General features: G+C 43.1%; 1 protein-coding gene across 1 annotated transcript in view; it reads right to left on the reverse strand.

The window, feature by feature from the left end:
- The window catches only part of LOC139228591 (alpha/beta hydrolase domain-containing protein 17B-like), a 70,991-nt gene that overhangs the window by 27,294 nt on the left and 25,751 nt on the right, over positions 1 to 17,946 (reverse strand). Inside the window, exon 2 of the mRNA XM_070859744.1 lies at positions 14,599 to 14,793. Coding sequence (XP_070715845.1) covers positions 14,599 to 14,793 — 195 coding nt within the window. The remainder of the gene's footprint in view (positions 1 to 14,598; positions 14,794 to 17,946) is intronic.

Consider the following 17,946-nt stretch of genomic DNA (forward strand, 5'->3'; position numbering starts at 1 on the left):
AAAAAAAGATACAGTTCCAATTCAATCTTTAATTTTTCTATTTTGAATCTTTAAAATATTGTACTTTCTATTTCCATTTTGCTAACACTGCCACCTTTATACACAAACACTTCTACCTGCTATACATTTGTAATGTTTCCTCTACTACTGAGGCATAAATTACATGGGGCTCCTGGGTCCAGGAAGTCATCTTTTTACATTGGATAAAACCCACAGCACTGTTCTTTGCACACCTCATGCTCACTGAAACCCACCCCCACCCCCCACCCCAATCCCTTCTCACATAATCAAAACAATCCTATAATCAGATTGACCAACAACAATTTGCATTTATATAGCTTCATTAACATCGCAAAACGTCCCAGGAGCATTCAGACAAAATGTGACACTGAGCCACGAAGAGCTATTAGGACACGTGATCAAGCTTGGTGGGTTTTAAGGATCTTCTTAAAAGACAGGTAAGGAGGTGGAGAGGTTTAGGGAGGGAATTCCAGAGCTTAGGGTCAAGACAGCTGAAGACACGGCTGCCAATGGAGGGCCGATAGAAATTTGGGATGCACAAGAGGCCAGAATTGGAGGAGTGCAGAGATCTTGGAGGAGGTTACGGAGATAGGGAGGATGCGAGGCCACTGAGGGATTCAAACACAAAGATGAAAATTTTAAATACAAGGATCTGCAGGATCCAGAGTCAATGTAGGTGAGCAAGCACAGGGTGACGGGTGATGGGACTTGGTGCAATTTAGGATATGGGCAGCAGAGTTCTGAATGAGCTGAAGTTTATGGAGGGTGGAAGGTTGAAGGCTGACCAGGAGAGCATTAGAATAGTCAAGGCTGGAGATAAAAGCATGCATGTGGGTTTCAGCAGTTGTTGGGCTGAGACAGGGTGTAGATGGATATTACGGAGGTGGAAGTAGGCTGTCTTGGTGATAGAGAAGATAGTCAGAAACTCAGCTCAGCACAATTATTTGCTGACAATTATTTTCTAGTTGAGCAACCACTTGCCTTCATATTGGACCCCTCATAGAAGAGCATCTCAGTGTAATGATAAAAACCATAGATTAAACAGGATTGGGGAGGGAGGTAGAGAAAGAGTGAAAACGAGGAAACCAAAGGGATGAAGTTTCCCAAAAGCATTTGGAGACAAAAATAAAATCGGGTAAACAGGAGTTCAGATGAACACAGGACATCGCAAATACGCAATGTCAGTTGTAAAATGAAAATTTGTACAGTTAACACATAAAATGCTGTATTATCCAAGAAACATTACACAGAGGGCCCGATTTTAATGGGGTAGGATGCAAGCAAGACATGAAGTGGGCGACACTTCCGGGATGTCCATGGACATGGCCCATCACTTTCACCGGAGCCCCACCCAAACTTGGCTACATGCACTACCTGACCGACAGGCAGGAATGGAAACTTGCTACAAGGATGCCGCAGTCAGGGACCTGCAGAATCATCCTCCTACATTTAGGTAAGTGGAAAGAGGGGTCGGGTGGACAAAGACTTCTCTCCTCTTCCTGGCTCACAAGGAAGGTTGAAGGCTGGCCAGCAGAGCATTAGAATAGACGAGGCTAGAAATAACAAAAACCCAAAATGAAAATGGAAAGACTTGCCTTCTGGACCACTTCTGGTCAAGATCTACCTCCTGGCAGGTTTGACCTTGCAGGAAGCAGTCATTGCTGCCCTGCTGAGACCTCGGACTGAGAGCAGATCGAGCTATGGTTCCCTGTTCAAAAGAGGTTAGCATCGGGACATGGCGGGAAGACAGCGGGCTGGGAGGGGTAAGTTGTTCCTCTTATTTTAACTGGCTCCCACCCCGTTTCCACCAGGCAGGAGTAATTTAAAATCATGGCCTAATGCTGTCCTCATCGAAGTCCACACGCATGCACTTTCTAGCATGTCACTGGAAGCAGACTGGAACCCTGCCTGAGTTTTCCCCTGCCTAATCCAGCCATGCTGGAGGCAATTGTATTGCCATATCAGTGTCTCAGCTGACACAAGCTAACTTAGCACCAAGGGCTCCAAATGTGGGGCCTTCCTAGATTGTATGCTCAGTACCACACCAGGAGGTGCACCTTTACAATAAAATGAAACAACGACAAGTGACAAGGCACTGGTTTATCAAACTCATTTTTTGTTCTAATTTCACACGCTGACTATACCTCCTGCACTATGCCCTGACACTCCCACAATGATGAAAGACCCCACAATAACAAAACTAGAGTCACAGGCATTGGACTGTCTGACATACTCAGTTGCCGAAAATAATGCCACTTCCTCATGCAAGGTTCTCCTTCCTTATCCTTAAATGTCCACTTCTACCTGTGGGTCACATGGCTAGTAACTGATCTCATGGGCAGAAGACATTGTGTATACGTGCTCCCTAACATCCCTACCCCACCCACCCGCTGGGCAAAATAATCCATGCTGACTACAAGGTCTACAACTTATTCAAATGAGTTACTGCCTCACTGCAAAGTCTTCCAGTTAACGGATTCCTGCAAAGTGAGCTGCAAATGCCATAAAAGAAAGCGAACACTCTTGGGTAGCACGGTGTCTCAGTTGCGTTTAAAGTGCTTGCAGACATTTAAAATGGCAGGTTACACAATATGAAAAGGCTTCACTGTGGTTCTTGTGGGGAGAGAATGGAACAATTGCTGTTCCTTAGGACCACTTTAGCTAATTTAATCAATTCATAATCTTTCACAAGATAATTAGTCACAGGTAAGGATAATATGAACAGAGAAAGAATTGGCAGGTGTGCCTTTGAACTCTGATTGCATCACTCAATTTGGTAATTATTTTCCACTCGTAGAGCAGACAGCGAGTACGTGTCTAGCTCATAGTAATTATTTTATGTAGCAAGGAGTCACTTTGAACTCCACACACAGCTGCACAGGTTTTATCCCACTGGATTCAATGAGGGGAAAGGGTGGGGAAAGAGCACTTTGCTGCAGGCAGCAAGAGTTTTGTCTGTAAACAACGATTGTAGTTTTTTTTTAAAAAGGCATCAAAAACGTACTGATGCTCACTATCCATCACCAATGCCAAAAAACAGAGACAAAATGGTCTCCCTCTATAAATGTGCATTGTCATCATACAAAAAGGTAAACATTACAGGACTGTGTGATGACAGGAGTTCCAACATTTCCCTTCACCTTGCTTCCATGTTTGATTCAAGGGTTAGAAACATAGAAAATAGGTGCAGGAGTAGGCCATTCGGCCCTTCGAGCCTGCACCGCCATTCAATGAGTTCATGGCTGAACATGCAACTTCAGTACCTCATTCCTGCTTTCTCGCCATACCCTTTGATCCCCCTAGTAGTAAGGAATACATCTAACTCCTTTTTGAATATATTTAGTGAATTGGCCTCAACAACTTTGTGGTAGAGAATTCCACAGGTTCACCACTCTCTGGGTGAAGAAGATTCTCCTCATCTCGGTCCTAAATGGCTTACCCCTTATCCTTAGACTGTGATCCCTGGTTCTGGACTTCCCCAACATTGGGAACATTCTTCCTGCATCTAACCTGTCTAAACCCGTCAGAATTTTAAACGTTTCTATGAGATCCCCTCTCATTCTTCTGAACTCCAGTGAATACAAGCCCAGTTGATCCAGTCTTTCTTGATATGTCAGTCCCGCCATCCCAGGAATCAGTCTGGTGAACCTTCGCTGCACTCCCTCAATAGCAAGAATGTCTTTCCTCAAGTTAGGAGACCAAAACTGTACACAATACTCCAGGGTGTGACCTCACCAAGGCCCTGTACAACTGTAGTAACATCTCCCTGCCGCTGTACTCAAATCCCCTCGCTATGAAGGCCAACATGCCATTTGCTTTCTTAACCGCCTGCTGTACCTGCATGCCAACCTTCAATGACTGATGTACCATGACACCCAGGTCTCGTTGCACCTCCCTTTTTTCTAATCTGTCACCATTCAGATAATAGTCTGTCTCTCGGTTTTTACCACCAAAGTGGATAACCTCACATTTATCCACAATATACTTCATCTGCCATGCATTTGCCCACTCACCTAACCTATCCAAGTCACTCTGCAGCCTCATAGTATCCTCCTCGCAGCTCACACTGCCACCCAACTTAGTGTCATCCGCAAATTTGGAGATACTACATTTAATCCCTTCGTCTAAATCATTAATGTACAATGTAAACAGTTGGAGCCCCAGCACAGAACCTTGCGGCACCCCACTAGTCACTGCCTGCCATTCTGAAAAGTACCCATTTACTCCTACTCTTTGCTTCCTGTCTGACAACCAGTTCTCAATCCATGTCAGCACACTACCCCCAATCCCATGTGCTTTAACTTTGCACATTAATCTCTTGTGTGGGACCTTGTCGAAAGCCTTCTGAAAGTCCAAATACACCATCAACTGGTTCTCCCTTGTCCTCTCTACTGGAAACATCCTCAAAAAATTCCACAAGATTTGTCAAGCATGATTTCCCTTTTCCAAATCCATGCTGACTTGGACCTATCATGTCACCCCTTTCCAAATGCGCTGCTATGACATCCTTAATAATTGATTCCATCATTTTACCCACTACCGATGTCAGGCTGACCGGTCTATAATTCTCTGTTTTCTCTCTCCCTCCTTTTTTAAAAAGTGGGGTTACATTGGCTACCCTCCACTCCATAGGAACTGATCCAGAGTCTGTGGAATGTTGGAAAATGACTGTCAATGCATCCGCTATTTCCAAGGCCACCTCCTTAAGTACTCTGGGATGCATTAAAGCATCTTCCGCCTGATGGCGGTGGGAGTTTCAGGGTAACTGAGAAGTGCCCTATCGGCACCTACCATACTTTAAATATCTGGCCTGGCCGTACAAACAACATCAGATGATGTACAGAAAAGTGGATTAGTGATCCTCAAGAGACCACAGCTCAGATGCCACTTCCCTTCAGGTTTTCAGGTCATCTCAGAGGATGATAGAAACTAGCTGGTGAAACATCCTTTCACACATCATTTTGGTGCATCAATTTAATAAGAACATAAGAACATAAATAGGAGTAGGAGTAGGCCATACGGCCGCTCGAGCCTGCTCCGCCATTTAATACGATCATGGCTGATCCGATCATGGACTCAGCTCCACTTCCCTGCCCATTCCCCATATCCCCTTATTCCCTTATCGGTTAAGAAACTGTCTATCTCTGTCTTAAATTTATTAAATGACACAGCTTCCTCAGCTATTTGAGGCAGCGAATTCCATAGATTTACAACCCTCAGAAGAAATTCCTCCTCATCTCAGTTTTAGATGGTCGGCCCCTTATTCTAAGATTATGCCCCCTAGTTCTCGTCTCCCTTATCAGTGAAAACATCCTCTCTGCATCCGCCTTGTCAAGCCCCCTCATAATCTTATACATTTCAATAAGATCACCTCTTATTCTTCTGAATTCCAATGAGTAGAGGCCCAACCTATTCAACCTTTCCTCATAAGTCAACCCCCTTATCTCTAGAAACAACCTACTGAACCTTCTCTGCCTCCATAACAAGAATATCCTTTCGTAAATATGGAAACCAAAACTGTACGCAGTATTCCAGGTGTGGCCTCATCAATACCCTGTATAACTGTAGCAAGACTTCCCTGCTTTTATACTCCATCCCCTTTGCAATAAAGGCCAAGATAACATTGACCTTCCTGATCACTTCTTGTACCTGCATACTAATCTTTTGTGTTTCATGCACAAGTACCCCCAAGTCCCACTGTACTGTGTGGAAATGTATTTTTTATCTAAGCTGATACCACACGGTATTTGTGTGTCCTTTGCAATATATATAACAAAATGGAGTCCTGGTCCTTCCAGAACTTTCTGCATAAAAGCAGTCGGCTTGCATAAACAGCTAAACCTGGTTTGAGATGGCTGATGGCCATCAGACAGCTAGGAGACAAGTCATGCTGAGACAAGTACCCCCCCCCCCCCACCCCCATGGTGCTCTCCTATTGTCTATACGACAACAGTTCCATGCCACCCCACCTTTTTCGAAGTACTCAAACCACCAGCCATTATCTCTTGTAGCCTACCTCATCCATTTGATGCAAAAAGATAACTGACTAGGAAACTGGACAATCCTGACACAATGCAAGACAGGTAATAGCTCATTACCACACTCTCATGGAGTAATGGCCGGCTGGCCAACTAATAACCCTGACAAAAGGAAATATCTGGAAACCATGTCAGGACAAGGATGTAGTAATTAACTCTTTATCTGTATTCACTGACTGCGAGACAGAGCTAATACACAGGGAGAGGCCATAACTTGGGTTTTACTGTATAAATATCTCGTGAAATTGTATCATTTCGGAGGTGTTCACTTAGCCATTGACTGAGTGTGACCTGCCCCTTGCTAGCAAGTAAATTAAAAGAAACTTCTGCCGGAGCTGAAAGTGTCCGAGTCATTTATCGGAGGTCGAGATTTCGACAACTGCGGCACTTTGCAATCTTTCTCCATTTAAATAATCACTTGCTCTTCGATTTTTTTCTGCCAAAGTGCATGACCTCACACTTTCCAACATTATACTCCATCTGCCAAATTTTTGCCCACTCACATAGCCTGTCTATGCCCTTTTGCAGATTTTGTGTGTCCTCCTCACACATTGCTTTTCCTCGCATCATTGTATTGTCAGCAAACTTGGTTACGTCATACTCAGTCCCTTCTTCCAAGTCGTTAATATAGATTGTAAATAGTTGGGGTCCCAGCACTGATCCCTGTGGCACTCCATTAGTTACTGGTTGCCAACCAGAGAATGAACCATTTATCCCGACTCTGTTTTCTGTTAGTTAGCCAATCCTCTATCCATGCTAATATATTACCCCCAACCCAGTGAACTTTTACCTTGGGTAGTAACCTTTTATGTGGCACCTTGTCAAATGCCTTCTGGAAGTCCAAATGCACCACATCCACTGGTTCCTCTTTATTCACCCTGTTCATTACATCCTCAAAGAATTCTAGCAAATTTGTCAAACATGACTTTCCCTTCATAAATCCATGCCAACTCTGCCTGACCAAATTATGCTTTTCCAAATGACCTGCTACTGCTTCTTTAATAATGGACTCCAACATTTTCCCAAGCACAGATGTTAGGCTAACGGATCTATAGTTTCCTGCTTTTTGTCTGCCTCCTTTTTAAAAAAAAAAATAGGGGCGCTACATTTGCAATTTTCCAATCCAATTTGGGTCCAATATAGCACCTTCAACATAGTAAAACATCCCAAGGCACTTCACAGGAGCGTTAAACAAAATTTGACACCGCGCCACATAAGGAGCTATTAGGACGGGTGACCCAAAGGGGCAGGTCTTAAGGAGCATCTTAAGGAGGAGAGAGAGGTAGAGATGGAGAGGCTTAGGTAGGGAATTCCAGACCCTAGGACATAGGCAGCTGAAGGCACAGCTGCCAATGGTGGAATGATTAAAATCAGGAATGTGCAAGAGGCCAGAATTGGATGAGCGCAGAGATCTCGGAGGGTTGTAGGAGGTCAGAGAGATAGGGATGGGTGAGGCCCATGGAGGGATTTGAAAACAGGGATGAGGATTTTCAAAGTCGAGGACTTGCTGGACCGACAGTCAATATCAATCAGCGAGCACAGGGATGAGGAAGAAAATCAGGGAACATTTACAAACCCCAAATTTAAAAAAAGTTTTTATTTTTCTGATTGGCAATATCAATAAGTAGAAAACCAAAGATTGTTCACAGCGACATCTGAATGGAAAGTTAAACAAGAGCGCTCTGAACTCTGGGCCATAGCTGAAGGAATAGCAATTAATCTGGAAAGATGAAACTTTACCTCACCCGAGACTGGAAAGGAATAAATGAAACTATTAAAAATGATACCACTACCATATAACAACCGAGTCATCATATTATGCAACACTGGTAACAGTGTCCCTGGTAGCTGGATGGAAAATTAGTCTTGTAATCTTTTTTGATATCAGATATCTGGAATAGGTAGATCAGTGGAACAATCGGATCGCAGTTGCAGCATCTGTGACAGACACATTTAGTATTGGAAACGGGTTTCCAAATTGGTAGAATACACTTTCAAACTTTAACCTACAAATACACTACAGAGCGGACAGGTGGTGAGGGGAAGGCACAGAGCTGCCATTGCCCACTCTCAGTTTTACCTGCTTTGTTGCATGGGGACTAGCTGAAGAAGCGTGAGGTTAGAAGAAACTGCTATATTGCGTATCCACAAACACCTCAGGGACAGTTTCCTCTGTACATTAGGTGTAGCAAAATAAATAATCACATATATAAGAAATACATTTACGGTTTAACAGTAGCTAGTGCGCAATGAAAACCTCGCAATATGTGCTTTCTAACAGAAAAAGTAGCTTATTTTGGGTCAGCTGATACTTTAAAAAGGAACTGGAGATATACCTGTAAAGAAAGTAGGTTCAAGGTTAGAGATTTTAATCAGTTTGATGTTAGGAAGAAAATATGAGATCTTGGGCTATGGTGGTGAAGTACATGGAGGAAGGGAAGAAGCAGGTCATAGTAGTAGTTATGCATGTACTGTGTAAAGAGTTTTATAGGCCTAGGCCATTTCTGATTCCAAGCTTTTGGGTGTGTGAGGCATCAGTTTTTGTTTACTACTTTTACTACACCATGTCTTTATGCCGTTTAACTTACAGAAGAAGTGGATATAGTCAGAGATTCCCTGGGACTATGTCACCCAGTTTCACAGCCAAAATTGATATTTACAAATTGGATGTTCAACTAAAATAAAACACACAGCATAATGACATTATGCACTTTCACAGCAGGATTTCAGAATCGCAGCTTAATAACAGTAACCAAATAATTGGAATTTGTTTTAAAAAAGAATTTTAATTAATTAATGGTCACTTTAATTAATGGTCTTTCAATCCACCTGCTCTTTGAGATGTGCCAAGACTTTTGAACTGCAGATTTATATTTTGTTGGACACACAGGGCCCGAAATTGATAGTCCTACCACTGGCTGCCAGTTTCCCCCGTTATTTTGGCGCTCTCCCCTCCGTGGGAAATTGATGAGACCCTCACACCGATGGTTTGAAAGGACCACTGGGGAGCGTCCGCTGGTGTGCAATGCCAAAAAAAGTCCTCCCACCCGCGATTAATCCAAGCGGTCCTCCATTCCTGCAGGAGTAAAGACCACCGTGTGGAAGCAGGTCTTACCTAGATGATAGGTATAAAGACCTGCAAGAAAAGGCAAGTGAGAATTTTTTCTTTACTTCCTTTGCAGCAATTTTGTGAGAAAGGGTTCACTGAAAGTTGTGTGATGTTTTCTTTATTGAACATTTTTTTTGTGCATTCCCCTCTCCCTAGGCCCGACTCCAGCCTCAGTGTAACTTTCTCCAGCTGCTCAGAATCCCATCTACCACCTTCTACCGCTGAGAATTGGCGTGTAATGCATTTTTTCCCTTCTTTTTTGACCAAACTTCCGCCCAAAGTACCGTCAGGATCTTAGCGGTCTTTTCGAAGGCAAATGGGCAGAACTTGCCTTTGATCAATTTCGGCCCCACAGGATTTACACTACATAGGATTAATTGTCACTACACAAGAGAACAGCTCATCCAGCGATAGATTATTGTCACAGCACACTTCTATTCCAATTAAACTATATTAGATTAGATTACAATTGGAGATCGTGGATCCATCAAGAGTCACAATTAATGCTGCTATTATAATGCTATCAGCAGCATAAAGCACCGGCACCATAACAGTGAGAGAGGAGGTATTAAAAAAGTTTCAAGTGAAATCGCATCGCTCAGAGTGTGTGGCATACGTCCCCTATCGAATACACAATCATAAGCCTATGGTCCAAGTGGTAACGGCACTAAGATGTAGATGGTAAGTAAACTCACCAAAGATTATTCACTTTGCATTAAGCTAGCAGTTTCTGATGGGGATTGTGAAGTGAACGCACTATCATGAAATGTAACCAAGTCATCGATTCCAGAGGAATGAGTACATTCTGATGTTACACTGCCAATCAGAATATCAGCTGAACACAGCACAAACTAGTAATAAGAGGATAAGTGAGGGACTTACTCCTCTCTCACTTGAACATGTCGAAATTTCACGAACCATGACAAATGGTGAAACAGGAAGGGCAATTAAGACTTATTTTAACTTTCCATCAATTCCAACTGCCAAGATAAGACTGAGACTATTCTTGGGCCATCAATTAATCAAGTCCCCTTTGTCTTCAGTCAATGTTTGTGGAATATCCATTGTGGGTTAATTAATTATGAACGGTCTAATATTACACACAGGCTTAAAACAGGGGACAGAAAAGTCTCTCTCTCCGTGCCCCCGACAGAGAGCTGTGAGGCTAGCCAGCAGCAGCAGCAGAAAAGGTTCCTGCATTTGACAATGTGCCACATAAAAGATTACTGCACAGGATAAAAGTTCACAGGGTTGGGGGTAATATATTAGCATGGATAGAGGATTGGCTAACTAACAGAAAACAGAGTCGGGATAAACGGTTCATTCTCTGGTTGGCAACCAGTAACTAGTGGGGTGCCGCAGGGATCAGTGCTAGGACCCCAACTATTTACAATCCATATTAACGACTTGGAAGAAGGAACTGAGTGTGACGTATCCAAGTTTGCTGACGATACAAAGAGATACAAAGTAAATCTGTGGAAGTCACTGCCTCAGAGAGCTGTGAATGCTGGGACATTGAATAAATTTAAGACAGAAATAGACAGTTTCTTAAACGATAAGGGAATAAGGGGCTATGGGGAGCGGGTGGGGAAGTGGAGCTGAGTCCATGATCAGATCAGCCATGATCTTATTGAATGGCGGAGCAGGCTCGAGGGGCCATATGGCCTATTCCTGTTCTTATTTCTTATGGAAACTTCTATAGCTTAGCTAAAGAAGTGAACCTACATTTATGGAATTAGCAAGTTGTAACTTTATTATTCTCATAACCAAGGAATATAGAGAAATTGAATGTTGTCACTGTGGAAATGTACTGTTCATTTATATAAAATAAACCAAGTCATTTTGAAGCTGTGCCTGACTTGTTTAGAGTGCTTTTCAGTCCACTTTCCGTGATGAGAGGGGAATGCAAATGGTGGCATTTGCAGCAATTCAGTAGCTAGTACATGGACTAAGGGTCTCTGTTACAATCACTGAATTATTGTTTAATTTGATATTTTATGTTAAAACATGCACTCTGAATCAGAGGATGCAAGGTCTGCTGAGAGACAGCCCGGTGATGCTGAATGTGCAAAAATATCTAGCGTAAAACCCCAAAAGTTTCGATAGCAGCACCCTTACCTGAGGCAGCGGGTCAAGCGTTCAAGTCCCACTACAGATTGGGATACATAATATAGACTAGGGGTGGGCAATTATTTGGGCCACTTAATTTTTGGTGAGCTGTTGAGGGCCGCCTGCCAATCGTATGGTCCTGCACAGGCCAATCCCCAGCTCCTGCCACTGGAAGAGGTACTGTGCATGCGCGGCTGACTGTGCAGCATATTTAAAGGAACCGCGCACAAAATAAATTAGAGGGAACATTGCATCAACATAAACATTGCATAAACATAAATTCAGATAGTAGTCAGATGCTATCTTACATACACAACACGTATTCGATACTGCTTAGAAATGAATCAAAGATAAAAGTTGAAAATGTTGTGGTATCTTCTGGTCTTTGTAAATTAGTGCTGTGAAATAGAACTGTACCCTCTTCTAGAGCCTGTGTCAGAATCAATTTCCCACCTCAGTCATCCTTATGTCCCTCTGCAAAGATTACTAATGCCGTCCCAATTGGTGCCAGATGAGAACTCCCCTGCCATCGTACTCTGAATACCGGGACACACTTTCTTCGGTAAAATATTTGTGGGGATGAGCAGCCATGACTCCACTCTAAATTGTATAGGGCATATTAGAGTACACAGTGCATTCTGGGTACGGATGTCCGCCATTCGGGCCCAGAATTACAGAACGGATTCTTTTTAAGATCGGGCCGGGGAGAATCGCTTTTGCGAATTATTAATTTAAATGAAGTATTACTATGTTTTTCCTTGGCTGCAGTTCAGGTCTGCCTCTGACCCATGAGAAGTGAAAGTGGATAGAACATGCAGCTCTAGCTCCGGCTTGCGTTCTATTTCTGTCCTATCCAGCGGGCCGGATATGGCCTGCGGGTAGTATTTTGCATGCCACTGATCTAGACTAACCCTTCGATGTAACATCAAGGTGCCGTGTTTCAAATGGGTGTGCCTGTTCAGGTGGATATAAAATATTCCACGATACTAATGGGCCAACTCTCCTCAACAAACACCACCAAAAACAGATTATCTGGTCATTCATTCGGTTGCTGTTTGTGGAACTTTGCTGTGTGCAAATTGGCTACTTTGTTTAACCATGTAACAATATTGCATACACATCATGAAGTAATCCTCTAGTTGGAGATCTTTGGGACATCCTGAAGACATGATGAGGCGCTAATTAAATGCAAGTTTTCTTTCTCTCTCCTTCCTATTCCTGACCACCTGAAATAGATTTCCATATGGACCATATCAAGACAAAATCGGTCCTGTAGCTTTCTGCCTTAACATGCATGACTAACATCAAATCTTATTAAAAATATTACACAATGTTGTGGTAAGAGCATAGAAACATAGAAAATAGGTGCAGGAGCAGGCCCTTCTAGCCTGCACCGCCATTCAATGAGTTCATGGCTGAACATGAAACTTCAGTACCCCCTTCCTGCTTTCTCGCCATAGCCCTTGATCCCCCGAGTAGTAAGGACTTCATCTAACTCCCTTTTGAATATATTTAGTGAATTGGCCTCAACTACTTTCTGTGGTAGAGAATTCCACAGGTTCACCACTCTCTGGGTGAAGAAGTTTCTCCTCATCTCGGTCCTAAATGGCTTACCCCTTATCCTCAGACTGTGACCCCTGGTTCTGGACTTCCCCAACATTGGGAACATTCTTCCTGCATCTAACCTGTCTAAACCCGTCAGAATTTTAAACGTTTCTATGAAGTCCCCTCTCATTCTTCTGAACTCCAGTGAATACAAGCCCAGTTGATCCAGTCTTTCTTGATAGGTCAGTCCCGCCATCCCGGGAATCAGTCTGGTGAATCTTCGCTGCACTCACTCAATAGCAAGAATGTCCTTCCTCAGGTTAGGAGACCAAAACTGTACACAATACTCCAGGTGTGGCCTCACCAAGGCCCTGTACAACTGTAGCAACACCTCCCTGCCCCTGTACTCAAATCCCCTCGCTATGAAGGCCAACATGCCATTTGCTTTCTTAACCGCCTGCTGTACCTGCATGCTAACCTTCAATGACTGATGTACCATGACGCCCAGGTCTCGTTGCACCTTCCCTTTTCCTAATCTGTCACCATTCAGATAATAGTCTGTCTCTCTGTTTTTACCACCAAAGTGGATAACCTCACATTTATCCACATTATACTTCATCTGCCATGCATTTGCCCACTCACTTAACCTATCCAAGTCACTCTGCAGCCTAATAGCATCCTCCTCGCAGTTCACACTGCCACCCAACTTAGTGTCATCCGCAAATTTGGAGATACTGCATTTAATCCCCTCGTCTAAATCATTAATGTACAATGTAAACAGCTGGGGCCCCAGCACAGAACCTTGCGGCACCCCACTAGTCACTGCCTGCCATTCTGAAAAGTACCCGTTTACTCCTACTCTTTGCTTCCTGTCTGACAACCAGTTCTCAATCCACGTCAGCACACTACCCCCAATCCCATGTGCTTTAACTTTGCACATTAATCTCTTGTGTAGGACCTTGTCGAAAGCCTTCTGAAAGTCCAAATATACCACATCAACTGGTTCTCTTTTGTCCACTTTACTGGAAACAGCCTCAAAAAATTCCAGAAGATTTGTCAAGCATGATTTCCCTTTCACAAATCCATGCTGACTTGGACCCATCATGTCACCATTTTCCAGATGCACTGCTATGACATCCTTAATAATTGATTCCATCATTTTACCCACTACTGAGGTCAGGCTGACCGGTCTATAATTCCCTGTTTTCTCTCTCCCTCCTTTTTTAAAAAGTGGGGTTATATTGGCTAACCTCCACTCCATAGGAACTGATCCAGAGTCAATGGAATGTTGGAAAATGACTGTCAATGCATCCGCTATTTCCAAGGCCACCTCCTTAAGTACTCGTGACAATCACAAAATAATATCCACTCAGCAAGTGCAAGACTCTACACTATTGGGAATTTTAGCGTAGCAACACTACAATCTGTATTCCATTCCACATCCTAAAGCATTGCTGGGTAGCATTCAAAACCACTACAAAAACAAAACCCATTCAACAATAAGAGTCAGCTATTTCGATACTATCACTCATGGATTATACTTCATGTGTTCTACAGTCACCTGCATTGTAACCGCCCCCCCCCCCCCCCCCCAAATACGCCAGCACCTTAATAAACTTTATAACTTACAAAGCAATTAACAAAACATGCAAACTCGAGGGACCAAATGGCCTACTCCTGCTCTTATTTCTTATGTCCAAACTACAGTATGAGGAGAAATTTTCACATAAGTAATGAACTCCTTCAATGTTTTGTAAAACATCTGACAAAACATACCTGGTCCTCAACGCCTGCCATGCAGCATCAATGTCGGCATACAGGTTCTTCTCAGAAGGTTTTCCATTGCTGACTCCATACCCTGAGTAGTCGTAGGAGAAGATGTTACAGTTGATTCTGGTGCCTAGACCAATATAGAAGCTGCTCATCTGACCCAAATCCACTGCATTTCCATGGGAGAAGAGAAGGGTGAACCTGGAAGCAAAAAAAAAAGTACATTTACATGTCAATAGCAAAATCATTTTATTAATACTAGCATTCTGGAGCTAGGAGATCCAGAAAATATCACTATAATGCACTGGATTTGTGGAGTAAATAGGCTGACTCTCCAGTGGGACGTAAAAGATCCCATGGCACTATTCCGAAGAAGAGCAGGGGAGTTATCCCCGGTGTCCTGACCAATATTTATCCCTCAATCCACATAACAAAAATAGATTATCTGGTCATTATCACATTGCTGTTTGTGGGAGCTTGCTTGTGCGCAAATTGGCTGCTGCGTTTCCCACATTACAACAGTGACTACACTCCAAAAGTATTTAATAGGCTGTAAAGCGCTTTGAGACGTCCGGTGGTCGTGAAAGGCACTATATAAATGCAAGTCTTTCTTTTCTTTCTTATTTAAACAAAGAAAGATTCCAGAGATGGATATTTGGCATGGCAGGATCATAACTGCCCACTAAAGGCCATAAACAGGCAGTTCAGAATATGTGTCACCATTAGAGTTGGGTTGCCAATCTCCAGGATTGTCCTGGAGTCTCGAGAAGTTGAAGATTAATCTCCAGGACAGTGTCAGGAGCAACCCAGGAGAATAATCATAGGAGCACTAAAAATAAATCATTTTCTTTCAATCGCTCATTTGTTATAAAAATGGTGAAGTTGGGAAAGAAAAGGCTGTTTGACTGACAGTCAAGAATCATCCAATTGGGTATTATTCGCTTTCCAATTGGCGTGGGAAGGCTTTGTGCCTGGAAAATGGACATATTGGGTGACCAATGGGGAGAGCATGGGGACGGGGCAGTTGAGGAAGGAAGTCATGTGATGAAACACTCAGGAATACATCCAGCCATACAGTCGGACCTGGAACAACGGCCCGGAATTTGCGGTTGTAATGACGGCAAAACGGTCAGCGATCACCGTCATTACTGTGTAAAGCCGACAGCAACCTCTGGAATCTGCATATGCATTTAAACACAGAAATCCAGACGTTGCGGTCAGTGGTAGCCTGCGCTGTTGCAGTCCTGGCAGATGGAATCAATTAGAAATCACTGAATTGACATCAACTTCAACTTTTTACGCTCTATTCTCGCTGTTAAAAACCCTTGAAAATGTTAAGCCTTCTTGAATTAGGTGCAACTTAATCTCTCCGGCCCTGAAAAATTAATTTTAAATTGTGCCGTCTCATTTACTCCGTTCAATGATAATTCCATAACATTTTCTAAACTTTGTTTATGATATTTCAGTTTCTACCTAAATTCCATGTGTATGTCCCAATCTTTATTTCACTTTCTGGAAAATTTAAATGTGAATAATAAAACCTGCTTTTTACTTCCAGGTTTGCTGTCTGAGAGAATTCTTAAATGTGATTGGCTGCTTAGCTGCTTGATGTTGCTGGACATCAGATATCCCCTCCAGATGGCACCAGAATGAAACGGACACCGAAAAGGTGAAATCAGCATCTCAGAGCCCACTAAAACATTCTGGCAGCTTTCTTCGCGGTTAGTGGCAAACCCCATCATTTTATTACTGACCTCAAAATCTGGGACAATATGTCTACAATAAGTGTATGTGCAGTCCTGGTGCTGTACCATGGACCTGATCTATCCATTAGGCTTAAGATCTTCACAACTCAATGAAAATCTACCCAGTAACAAGATTTCATTTTGTAGCTACCAGATTAAAGCTGGTCTGTGAATGTTTGAATGTAGCAGCTTTGACCTCAGAATGCAACATTAACCTATTTTTCCTAACAATGTACATTCACAAGAGTAGAAATATACAGAATTTGCTACTCTGAACATTCCAATATTCTCAACATAATGTGCTCAGCATAATCACAAGGTCTTAACAGCTAGTTTAGTCTCAGACAAGGGGCGTGATGAATCAAGAGACAGTGGAGAGGTCAAGAGAGGTTGTGGCGAGGTAGAGCTGGGTGTTGTCAGCGTACATATGGAACCCGACATTGTTTTCTGATGATGTCATCGAGAGGCAGTATGTAGATGAGAAATAGGAGGCGGCATGGGTGGGTGGGGGTCAAGGGTAGATCCTCGGGAACTCCAGAGGCAAGGGAGCGGGAAAAGATTCTCTGGCTATGACTGGATTGATAGGAATGGAACCAGGCAAGGGTAGTCCCATTCAGCTGGACAACAGAGTAGAGGTGTTGAAGGAGGATGCGGTGAAAGGTTGAAACACTTTGAGAAGGAATAGTTTTCCACGGTTAGTCACATAGGATTTGTGACTTTGCTAAGGGCCATTTCACTGCTGTGGTAGGAGCAGAAACTTGATCGAAGGGCTTCAGACATGGAGTTGTGCAGGAAAGAAGGGCAAGGATTTGGGAGGAGACATTCAAGGACTGGAGAGGAAAGGGAGGTTGGTGAAGGGATGGTAGTTTGCAAGGGTAAAGTGGTCAAGGGTGGCTTTTTATTTTGAAAAGGGGGGTGTTGATGGCAGATTTGAAGGGGAGAGGGATAGTACCCGAGGAGAGGAATCGTTATCAATATCAGCTAACATGGGGGCCCGGAAGGGAAGTTGGATTTTTTGACTCCTGTTCTACAGCAGGCTGGTGATAGTTACAGTGACTAATCAGATACTGGAATGTGCTAAAAAGTCAAATGCAGTCAAACTGAGTTGTGTTTCACTCAGTGATGTTGTCACATCTTGTGTAAGATGCTGAACTCAGGATGTTACACTTTTCTTTAAGATGGATTCGTTGTACTGAAATATTTCATTAATTGTGAATTAAGTCAATGTAATGTATGATCAAAGAGTTGGCTGACAGTCCTAAACAATATATGCTGGATGAAAAATCACACTGTAAATATAAGAACATAAGAAATAGGAGCAGAAGGCCATACGGCCCCTCGAGCCTGCTCCGCCATTTATTACGATCATGGCTGATCCAATCACGAACTCAGCTCCACTTCCCCGCCTGCTCCCCATAACCTCTTATTCCCTTATCGTTTAAAAAAACTGTCTATTCTGTCTTAAATTTATTCAATGTCCCAGCTTCCACAGCTCTCTGAGGCAGTGAATTCCACAGACCCACAACTCTGAAGAAATTTCTCCTCCTCAGTTTTAAATGGGCAGCCCCTTAATAGAAGATCATGCCCTCTAGTGCTAGTCTACCCGATC

This window comes from Pristiophorus japonicus, chromosome 18 (assembly GCF_044704955.1).
Source record: "Pristiophorus japonicus isolate sPriJap1 chromosome 18, sPriJap1.hap1, whole genome shotgun sequence".
Taxonomy (NCBI): Eukaryota; Metazoa; Chordata; class Chondrichthyes; family Pristiophoridae; genus Pristiophorus; species Pristiophorus japonicus.